We start from the raw sequence: 11,724 nt of genomic DNA, 5'->3' as shown, positions 1-11,724 counted from the left end.
CGTATGTCAGCGTATGTCGTAAATGTTGCTTATATATATATTCTTTATTTTAAGGGTGGGCAAAACTTACATTCGATATATAGCGATTATAGAACCCAAGAATCTGAACAAATAAAGTAGTATCTCCAGCAGTGACTTTTGAGCAGGAACTGTACTTATTATTAATCTATTGATTATATATATATAGAATTATAAAGAAGCATGGGAGAAATCATCGAAGTTCTAACAAAAGAAAAATGAAAAAGATTCTGAAAAGCTTCCCATATAAAGCAAACGCAAAAGTAACTGCTGCAGACGAATTCTTGGAAAAAAGAAACTTTTAGGCTTACTTTAGAATTTAAAGTAAAACCGGTTTTTAAAGTAACTGCTGCAGATTCTCTAGCAAATATATTGACAATTATTACAGATTATCTCTTATATTATGATTAGCTACTAGTTTTTTGCCATATTTCAATAAAAAGGTTAAATACAAATTCTTCTGGTTTGTGAATAATGCATAACACAGACTTATTTATCTATGCGTATTCAAAATACAAGTATACCTCTTTCTTCTTATTTTTTCTTTCAACGTCGAGACCTTTTTTAATGCTTTTTTTAATGCAAGATGTACTTCACAATTGAAAGGAATGGCATGGAGAATTCGATAAGGAATGCTAAATACCGGTATACATGATATAGACTTCAACCTCGGACTTTAGACCTCCAGATCAGTCGATTTATTGAGTGGGGGAGCAAGGCAGACATCAGTGTAACGCTTTCCGCTTATTCCGTACCCGCCAAAAAATAATTATTCAAGTTTCTTTTTAAATAATATGTAATATAAAAAAAAGAGGATCTCTCCCCACAATATATGAGTAAATCTATTATTAAATCTGTCAGGAAGACAGAGCTTGCAGAAGAAAATGCTCCTCCAAAAAAAATGTACATTATCCATCGGCTCAACTCTTTAAGTTTTATTTTAAAGGCGCTTCTTTATAGGTTAGAAACCTTAAAAAAGGCACCTCTGCTATGACCTGATACGGTGCCGAATCAAAGAGTGATTACATTTAAATTCGGGGGATCCTATTCACGTTCAAAAGAAAATTAAAAACTAAAATATATATATACTAGTGAGTCTTATTCATTTTATAATTATTATAATTATAATTATTTGTAGTACTTATTTATATACCTCTTTAATTCATTTTCCCATATATATATATATATATACTCCTAGTAATACTCAAGATGAAGTTCACTCCCTTATCTATCATAACAGTTGCTATATTGCTTGTTTCTTCTCCTGTGTCTTTAGCTATCCCCGCCGCCAAAAATACTTTTAATAATGTTACCCAACCTTTTTCTATCCCTCCACTTATTGCCGAGCGCGTAACAATGCCAACCATTCTCCCTGCAGTCAACCTATTCGCCGAAAAGATGGCTTTGATAGCCAATGGACTGCTCCCAGAAAATGTTGCACAGATACATGGATTGGGACTCAATTCTTCCCTTTTTGATTTTGATGCTGCCCACAGCGGAATTTCACGCAGAGCAAACGTGTATGCTACCGCTGCCAAGATTGATGAATTGACAAAATATGCACAGTTTTCTGCCAATTCTTACTGCCCTAGTGTCCAGGCTAGCAATTGGACATGTACGTATTGCTATAAAGATGATATTCTAGTCTCTGTATTCAAGTCGAGCAAATACGATATCAATGGCTATATTTCACGCAACGATAAGACCAAGGTTATCACCCTTGTGTTTAGAGGTAAGCTATTCAAGTGAATAAAGCTGACCAGAGAGGACTAATACAAAGATCTTTTAAAAGGCTCAATCACAAAGCCCAACTTTATTGCTGTAAGGGTTTAATTTTTTTTTAAAAAAAAGAAAAAGAACCAATACGCTCTATATGAATACTAACTTTATATTGTTACTCTAAAAAACAAAAACAACAACAGGATATTAAGCTGATTCAGCAGGACTACCCTCCTGTCCCTGGCACTAAGGTCCACACCGGTAAGATCAAGGAAGAATGCTATGGCAGATACTATTGGCACTATTGACATCTGAAACTCATCTAGGTTTTTATGAGGCATACATGGATGCCCAGAAGGAAATTCTCAAAGCCATGACTGAACAGATAACGAAGTACCCTGACTACAAAACTGTTGTCATTGGGTAATTAAACAAGCTTCCGGGTATTTGGAACAAAGTCTTATTATTGCATCTATTTTTCACCCCTTCTTAGACACTCTCTTGGTGCGGGTATTGCGGTACTTGCCGGATTAGATTTGTTCCAACGCGACTCTCGCTTCAATGCTAAAAACCTTTCTATTATAACTCTTGGTACGTTTAAAGCAATCATATTAATCATATTACTGTAGCAATAATTATAATTATAACATTTTTATCCACAAACATAATAATCAGGTGGTCCTCGTGTTGGAAATCCTTACTTTGCCTACTATGCCACTGGAACTGGAATTCCCCTTGAACGCATTGTAAACAAGCGTGATGGTGAGTACTGCGATCTCTTCAATTTTGTTTGGCTTACTTACTTGAAATACATTAATATATATATATATATTAGTTATTGCTCATATGCCTTCTCAGGCACTTAATTACTTGCACTTTGGCACTGAATACTGGAATAAATCGGACAACAGAATCAGTAAGTACTCGCCAGACGTTTTTTATAAATAACGGGTATTATGGATTCAATTAATTCACGTTGCTTTTTGATAGAAATTTGTGATGATGCGCTTGATTCTCCAGATTGCTCCAACTCCATTGTCCCATTCACTAGCTTTAGAGACCACTTTACGTAAGCTACAATTGGTTAGATCTTAATGCAAAGGCTAACATGTCTTGATGATTTGATAGATACCTTGGTATCTATTTTATTTGTAAAGCGGAGAATGTCCATATTCTTTAATTAGTATAAGTGAAAGGAACATGATTCGTTTTTGGTGTAGTTCTCTTTTTTTGTTTTGAGATACCTTGATATTGATACCGGCTTCCGTATTTAATATACCGTTTTTTAGAGGTATATTAAACCTGATATTTTACAGAACTTTGTCTATTTGATTGTTTCTTTTTGTCTCCTTGATGGCTTTGACTTTATTCAAGAATATCAAAAAGTTCCTTTTTTTCATTTACAAAGATTTTTATTCTAAATAAATATTACTCATAGTTTAATACTATATCTCATACACTGTGTGGATAAGATAAAGGCCGCGAATTCCAGAAATAGGAAGAAACCCTTTCAAAACACACAAAAAGTATTCTTATTTTAAGTCAAGTAACATACACAATGAATTATCATACCAGCCGGTATATATAAATTAAATTTAGCAGTAATTTTTAAGGTAAGAAAAAGAAGAAGAAAGAACAGGGATATAAGATTTACAGGAAGTTATGCATTAGTGTGTTGTAATTGACACCCATACAATTGCTATTTCTAGAAATCTCCACAATGATTTCCAATGTATTAATGTGTTTAGTACAGATAATTAGCTCATTTACATCGACTAGTAGATATGAAGAGATGTTTAAGATTAATGTGATCGTGTTATGTCCTAAAGGATGTTTCTAATGCTGAAATTAAAGAAAATCGTAAAATATCCTAGATTATAACTAAATCGTTTTACAAAAAAGCCCTCTAAAACTCCCCCAATTTCAACCTAAATGAACACATTTTGGATTATTTGAGCAAGACATTATAAGATAGATCTATATAGCTTCTGTAACACAAATAATGACTGGTGGGCTTTGAAATAGAATGGAAGCTGACAGATCTTTGTGTCTGTAAATAGTATATATGATAGAGATTTTCCAACAGAAAATAAAACAAGCATATTGTCGATCACTTCCTTGTGTACTAGAAATGGTCGGCTGAACATTAGATAATCGCTATGAATCAATCAAATACTCTGCTTACTAAAAGAAAAGTACATGAACACAAGGAATGTTTTCTTTCTTTCTTTCTTTCTTTTTGGGTACAGCTTTTCTTAGTAGTTTTTGTACTTGGGTCTTTGGTAAAACTTCAACGAGTTAATACTAGCTGCTCAGAACGAATTCATTAATAATAATTGCAGTAGAAACAAATGATTGGTTTGGGAGTGTTACTGAAACAGTTGATGTAAAAAAAGGGGTGTGCTTTATTTTATTCAACAGCTTTACGTTGGCAATATTGAAGTGCTTGGTCCGATATAAAATACTTGAATCCAGCCTTTTATTTTCCTATAGGTAAGAGTATACCATTATTAGCAAGTATCAAACGAGAATCTTGCCTACTGCTTTTAATAAACAACAAGTTTCTGACATGTAGAATGTCTGTGTATTTTTAGGTTTACTCTATCTGCAGCAATACTACTAGGGTCAATTAATATAAGAAGTGTATACTTAAAATACTCTCAATCCACTCAGCTAAGTCTATAGAATACAAACTTATATATCAATCATAATGGGATAAAGTTGATATTTACTTATATTATATAATTGATATCATTAATGTATTATTTCCCATATACTTTAGCTATAAATGCGTGCGAGAAATCTCCTTTAACCTTCCTTTAAAATACAATACAAAACACTAGAGATTATTAGTTAGTAATCAAGTTATTTCGAATCATATGAATTGCGCTTGTCGCAAAAGCTTCAATACAACGTCTTGGCCAATATAAGGATATTAAATGGAAAAAAAAGGTCTGTCAACCTTTTAAGTACTGTCTTAACTTCTGAACCAGACTTTAGCTCTAATATGTTACCAAATCTAAAAGGTTCCGATAACACAAGTTAAAACAGCTTTTCTACTATATACATTAAGATTTTAAAGAATAATAATAATATAAGATTTAAAACAGATTAATTATGTCAAGGATGTACTCTATGATTACGCAAATTTTTATTCCAGAATAAAGTATGCACATTAAACAATCTTTATATATATTTTTCTTTTATTTATTGATGAGCTATATATTCTTGGTATAATGCATTACTATTTAGTATATATGAAACATTTTGGAAGTAAAGTTATTTTTCAACCCATACTGATATGTGCTGGTAAAAGCATATATTAAAGCTATACCATCTCTACTGGTAAAATTAAAAGAGTATTTTATCAGTATCCAAAATTTTATACCACAGAGTCTTGTTTTCCATATTAATCCTTATATTTCCAAGCATAACCAACATGTTTCATATGTGTTTTTTTTTTAAATCAAATATTGTTTTAAAATTGTATAAAAATTTAATGAAATAAAAAAAATGTTTTTTTTTAATTCTCTAAAAAGAGGTCTTTATTTAAAGAAAATGATGTTATTTAAGCTAATAAATAAATAATGTTATTAGATGGATATAAATAAGGTATTAAAGGCAAAGGCCGGTGTTGATATCAAAGTAGCTATTAAATCATTGAGTATGTTAGTTTCATATATACTCTATGCGGATTTAGCTTACCTAAGATGGTCGGAAAGCTTGGTGAATGGAACGATGGAGTTTGAGCACTCTGCAGAATCGAGAACATCGTCGCAGATTCCTAGTAAAGCAACGTAAATTAACTGCTGTTATGCTATTGCTATTTGTAAGCCTTTTCTGACGAATACTTACTGACGTTGTCGTTATCTCTAATCCAGTATTCCACACCAGGGTGCAAGAAACCAAAGGATTGAGGAGGAAGATGGGGCACAACTAGTAAATTCTGGGTAAGTAATACAGTACTTCGAATTTAAATATTGTTAAAACTTACTATCCTGTCTGTCTACGGTACGCTCAAAGTCAATACCAGTTCCGGTAACATAGTAAGCAAAAGTGGGGTTTCCAACACGAGGTCCACCTAGTTTTACAAACAAAATGTTATTATAACAGTAGAGTTTTTTTATCTATTTATAATGTTACCATATGTTCTAATAGCAAGGTTTTTGGCGTTAAAACGAGAATCGCGCTGATACAAGTCCAATACACCAATAGTAGCAAGAGCACCACCAAGAGAATGTCTAAAGAAAATGTAAAGATAAATAAACATTTGCTCTTAATATTAAATTATGTATGTGAGTTACCCAGAGACAACAACTTGGTAGTTAGGGAAAGATGTGATCTGTTGGATCATGCTGGAGAGAACATCCTTCTGAACTTCCAAGTAAGCCTTGTAAAATCCTAATTTTGTATTATACAGTAATTAGATCAACATAATATATAGTACATTGCTCTTTCCAAAAATTACCAGTATGAACCTTAGCACCACTGACAGGAGGATAGCTCTGGGCAATGAATTCAAAATCCTTTTCAAAGTAACAAGATGAAATCAGTATATATACAAATCATACTATAGTCTCTTATAAGAATACTCACGGCAACAAAGTTTGGAAGTGAGCTTGTGCCTTTAATCGATAACAAAACATTAGTATCTAGTTAATCAAAGCCAAATGAAAGCATACCTCTGAAGACGAGGTTAATGACTTTGGTTTTGTCGTTACGGGCAACGTATCCATTGGTGTCGTACTTGGAAGACTTAAAAGTAGATACAAGAGTGTCATCCTTGGAGCAATGCTTACAGTCCCATTTATTTCCAGGAACGACACTTCGGCAGTAGGCGTTTGCAGCAAGTTGAGTATAAAGCTTCAATTCTTGAACTTTGGCAGCGCTAGCATAGACATCTGCTCTGCGAGAGATTCCAGATGGGGTGGCGCTAAAGTCAATGGTAGTAGAGTTGAGACCCATACCACCCTTCTGCTCAACATTTGCAGGAAGAGGGCCATTGGACTTCATTGCGGTCTTCTCGGCCGACAAATTGACATCAGGTAAGTTGTTTGGGACAGCTGTACGACCAGCAAGAATTGCAGGGATAGTAAATGGCTGAGTGACATTTGTGCTGAGGGTATTTTCACTAGTAGGAGCAGCCATGGAAACCGGGGAGGAAATAAAAAGCAAGGCAATTGCTACGGCAGACAAGGGAGTGAACTTCATGGCTGATAATACTGGAAGGATTGAAAGATAAATGGGAGATGTGTATAATGAAGAAAATGTAGACAACAGTTGCTAGTATATATACTTTTTTTTTAAAATATATATAAATATATCAAATGTCGATATAATCTCAGAAACTTCAAAGATATTAGACTTTAAGCACTGTACAACCCTACAGCAAAGATGCCCGATAAGATATATAGCTTGCTGTGTATTACAATTAAATATAAAGTCTAATGGAGCGAGTCTATGGATAATGGGAAAGCTTGGAGGGTCTCTTTTGCAATTTTGGTATATTAACATGCGAAATAAAACTTGAGTATCACTATAAATTTATAAGTTCTATTTACAGTTCAAATATTATTATTATTTGGGTATGGTATACACGATCAGTGCAACATCTAATAACTAACATTCTGTCCACCCAAAGCTACCTTGAACATCTTTTTAAAATCAGCAATCATATATAGAGTATATTTACATATATATGTTAATCACTATATAATTCATAATAGCATATTTCAAGATTGATTTTATTACTGGTTAATTCAGCTTATAAAAATTATAGCAAAAAGGATCTAAATCCCTTGATACAAAAAAATTGAATTGAGCGTCAAATACACACAAATGTATTCATTTACTTACATGGCAAATTACTTTACAAATTACAGCAGTAATTTAGGTGTAGGATTATAAATAAGAAATGGTAACGAATTAGTTGCTGCATATAGTGTGAAGAAATTATATAGTAGTGATCTGTCATCGATCAATGCGTTTAGACACTAGCATTTTCATATGTTGACCATATTTTCTGTTCAACCTTTCAGTAAGGAGTACAACAATTTTGTGTACTGCCAATGCTTAGAATAGACATTTACCAAATATTGCCCGACTTGCTGTTTTTTGGGTAAAGACGGTGCATTGCGGGGGGGGGGGGGGGGGGGAACATTCAGCTCAGTCTCGTTGCATAAACCAATGTTACACTGCCTTGACCTAAATAAGACGAGGTATGTTGTCAACCTCGCTATATGTTGTTAAAAAAGAAGTAGATATCGTACATTGAAAGTATTAGTGCTCTTAAAATTAGTACTTTCTTGGTGAGATATTTCGGATATAATTGAGCAAAGATTTCAAATCGTCGGCCTTACCATGAAATAGGAAGACCTTCTTTACGGTTTACCTGCTGTAAACTCACAGAAGAAAGGTTAGCAAATAAGGCACGTACAAATTGCTGCTATTTTAACTAGACTATATTTATGGATAATACCAAGAGTTTAAACATACACTTTTACATAACTTTACAGCAGTTTTTTTTTATTAGCATTTGATTGTATTCATTTCACCCTCCTATAATTCCCAGCTTTCCTTGTGCTCTCCGCCCTGTACCAAGATTTTAGTCGTCTAGTTTATCGGATATGCTCAGCTTTTTGTAAGCAATATAAAATGTAATATAGCCCAGATAATATCATTGAGTATCGCTTTGATTCTGAAGTACAGAGTACTGCATATTATCCTTTTGTAGTGCAAGTTCATTTTAAGTATTTCTGTTCATTAAATTCCATTATTCTTCATACGCCGTCAGTACCAGATTTCTATGGAATCCATCTATTTCAATTTCAATACAGAATTATACAAAAATAGCTCTCAATCAAATACAGTCAATGTTTGACGGGATGTCTGTAAGACGACTCTCATGTGTATTTTTGTATATTTCTATTCTCAAAGATAGTTATAGCTAGTTCTTGCTCACATTATATAAGTCTGTTCCAAAGAAGCTTTCTGTACTTTTACAATGCTAATAATAGATGTAACTGTAATATTAAAATCGAATTATTATATGTTCTTGTAATAAACTTGTTTATTATAGAATTTCTATCAACAGTCTCAAAATATATCTATAATCATAGTGGGTCATATAAAACTAAGCAATTGCTTTACTATTAAGAAACTTTCTCAATATACGCCCCTTCATATATATCTATTAAATAAAATAAATTACCAGAATAGTTAATATGCTACACAATAGCTTAGGAATGTCTTTCTGTGCTGTTTATTGAAAAAGAATGTCCATTCATAATAGTTCACAACTCTTAAGAGTGTGCCTTGTATAATGTAGTCTACTCTATTTGTTAACAAACTAGTCCATTAAATATAGCGTTTACTCCAATTTATGTAACTTACAATCGATAGAAATAATGTGTATTAATAATTTAGTGCATATAAATGAATGGTGAAAATAATTGGAGAGATAATTGTTTTCTTGTTCTTTTTTTTCCTATCTTTACCGTGGAGATACTCGGCAATCGAATGGCAAAAGTACATTAATGTCGTTAATTATGTCTGATCAATCAAATTCAACGGCATCACATGTGAATGGGAAACAATCCGCTATGATCTTTTTAATTGATTCATTTTCTCTATAAAAGTAATTAGTACTCACGAAAATGTACGCTTTTTTTTTTAAAAAAAAATTCACTCGATAAACTCAGAGATATTTGCATGGTCTGTTGATAGACCGCTATAGTCAATTACAACTAAGAATATTATTTTTGGCGAGAAGATGGCATTTAGCATGTCTATATATAATAATAAAATCAATACTTTTAAATGAACATGGAAATATACACATATAGTACCTTGGGTATTCCCATAAATGTTTTTTTTGTTTTCTTTGAATGTGTAATTAGTGCCTTTTTATGTACCTTGATTGTATCTTGCTTTGGGAATCAGAGGAATATGAAACAAAGCACTGATCTACTTTACATCTATTGAACAGGTTATCCACCATTCTTTGGATGTTTTTGCATCTCCAACAGACTTGCGAACATAACCGATTAAAAGAAGTTTGCTTTTAAATTAAGCATGGGTTGTTTAAAGCATACTAGCTTTGATATAATGTTTTGTCCAATTGGTTCTACAATAGAGAATAAGAAAAAAGCAAGTAGATGCTCATAATTTTCTTTTAATATTACCATGCAATATTGGTTTCAAAACATAAAGCATTCTATCTCTTGTGTATGTTCCAGATTATTGCCGTTTTCGACAAAAAGGCTCTTGGGTATAATTGACCTTGTACTTGGCTCAATTTATGAGCTGATTCTCGCTATCAAACTTGTTGGTGTACATCTTTACTGTAAAAGTTCAAAAAAAGGGGGTGAAACTGTAAGCTGTATGATTGGATGAAAGTTTTAAAAAAATCCCAAAAACATTTGAACTTTTTTTTTTCAAAGTTGAAATAACGGCAAAAAAGCAAAAATGTCGAATGACTCTGACTGGCTTAATCTTCTTTAATTACCACTTGGATTGAGAAGAAGAGCGTTTTTTTAGTGGAAAAGATGTGCCATAGGAATAAAGGCCTAAAAAACTTACAAGAAAATATTTTTGCATGATGGAATAGATGATATTATGAGCATTTGATTTTATTTAATATGCATTTGAACTAATTTGAACTTTTTTTTGCCCCTTTTTTTTTGTCTTTTTCGCTTTAACTTTTAGTCTGTCCACACCATAATTGATCATCTATACATTCATATTTATGATATGTTACTGTGAAAGATTTATAACAATTGATATTGTCAATTCTTAAATGCTATAATAATAACCTAATTAAGATTATTATAAGCGTTTAATTATTACATTTAAAAGTCTGACAATCGCTTTCTGGCTATATATACAAATACAGATACAGCTGTAAATCATCAATCGGTATATTTCTTTGATAAATAGACTTCTATTGTTATAAGCACTATATCATCTCTTTTGGAGAAAGCATAGATAGATCTGCCGCTAATGGTAAAGCACAAACTTGTAAGTATGCACTTTAATGTTCTATTTATGCACATGTATAACAAATGAATGGTGGACCAAATGATTAATACCATTGGATCAAGTTTGAAGTTGTGTAACTCTTAAAAATATATTCAGATCAATGATGTTACTGCTTTGGTTACTCAATCGATAATAAGTCTTACCTACAAATCTTCTATTACCGAGTACGCTTGCTGTGTACAACGAGAGACAGGTATACAAATTGAACATGTCATTTTCTTTTCTAATACACTCTCCCAATAGTGCTCTTGTCATGCGTATAGATATCAATTTGTACAAGCATAATTTATAGCTTATCCTATCGAATCTCTTTATTTATACATTCAGAAAATACGATTCATTTATTTTTTGTTTTCGAGGAGTTACTTTATCATAGATCTATATTTCGGGTTAACCTCATATTATAATAAATTATTTACTTTTTATCTCATAAATAATACTATTACTAACTTGTGGGCTTCCATTGTGCAATACAATTATAATGACGTTAATAGCAAGCAAGATTGTATCTTGTTAGCATTGCCGGATATTTTTATTTAATACTGTGGTGTGCTCTAACTGCTTTTCGTATTCTACCGCAATTATTAAATTATAACTACCTTGGGGATCAATATTTAATGAGTATTAAGTATTCAAGCTGTAATGCGCAGCCGTTATTTTAATGAAAGACAGTGCTCTACATTTTGAGATTCGTAGCTTTTGAGTATCATTAGCTCTGAGAGTTATTCAAAAGTATTAGTTTTATTTTTATAAAGATATTAATAATAACTCAACATAATTCTGTAAAGCAGTTAATGTGTAGCTCAATATTGATGATAATGTTTTTAATTTGAAAATGTTTTTAGAATTAGGGAGTAGTTGCTAAGAACCACAGTACTCGATTCATTTATTATTGTTGAAAATTAATTTTAGCGAATAAATGTTTTTAAAAGTATATGTCTAATTTAT

General features: G+C 32.1%; 2 protein-coding genes across 2 annotated transcripts; one reads left to right on the top strand and one right to left on the bottom strand.

Annotated features, from left to right (window-relative positions):
• Nucleotides 1-1,227: 1,227 nt before the first annotated feature.
• PHYBLDRAFT_148574 (hypothetical protein) lies at nt 1,228-2,810 on the top strand (the record flags this gene model as incomplete). The annotated part of the gene is made up of 8 exons (XM_018432110.1): nt 1,228-1,750; nt 1,811-1,839; nt 1,941-1,998; nt 2,064-2,160; nt 2,231-2,328; nt 2,413-2,499; nt 2,573-2,653; nt 2,728-2,810. The coding sequence occupies 8 exons, from the start codon at nt 1,228-1,230 to the stop codon at nt 2,808-2,810; spliced, it is 1,056 nt and encodes a 351-aa protein (XP_018288696.1).
• A 2,542-nt stretch (nt 2,811-5,352) lies between these two features.
• PHYBLDRAFT_115329 (hypothetical protein) lies at nt 5,353-6,750 on the bottom strand (the record flags this gene model as incomplete). The annotated part of the gene is made up of 9 exons (XM_018428453.1): nt 5,353-5,386; nt 5,443-5,521; nt 5,593-5,673; nt 5,732-5,818; nt 5,881-5,978; nt 6,042-6,138; nt 6,206-6,263; nt 6,334-6,362; nt 6,420-6,750. The coding sequence occupies 9 exons, from the start codon at nt 6,748-6,750 to the stop codon at nt 5,353-5,355; spliced, it is 894 nt and encodes a 297-aa protein (XP_018288695.1).
• Between the last annotated feature and the right edge of the window lie 4,974 nt (nt 6,751-11,724).

Source organism: Phycomyces blakesleeanus (genome assembly GCF_001638985.1).
Source record: "Phycomyces blakesleeanus NRRL 1555(-) unplaced genomic scaffold PHYBLscaffold_18, whole genome shotgun sequence".
In the NCBI taxonomy this organism is placed as follows: Eukaryota; Fungi; Mucoromycota; class Mucoromycetes; order Mucorales; family Phycomycetaceae; genus Phycomyces; species Phycomyces blakesleeanus.
The sequence above is the reverse complement of the archived record's forward strand: the minus strand, read 5'-3'. Positions and strand labels throughout refer to the sequence as shown.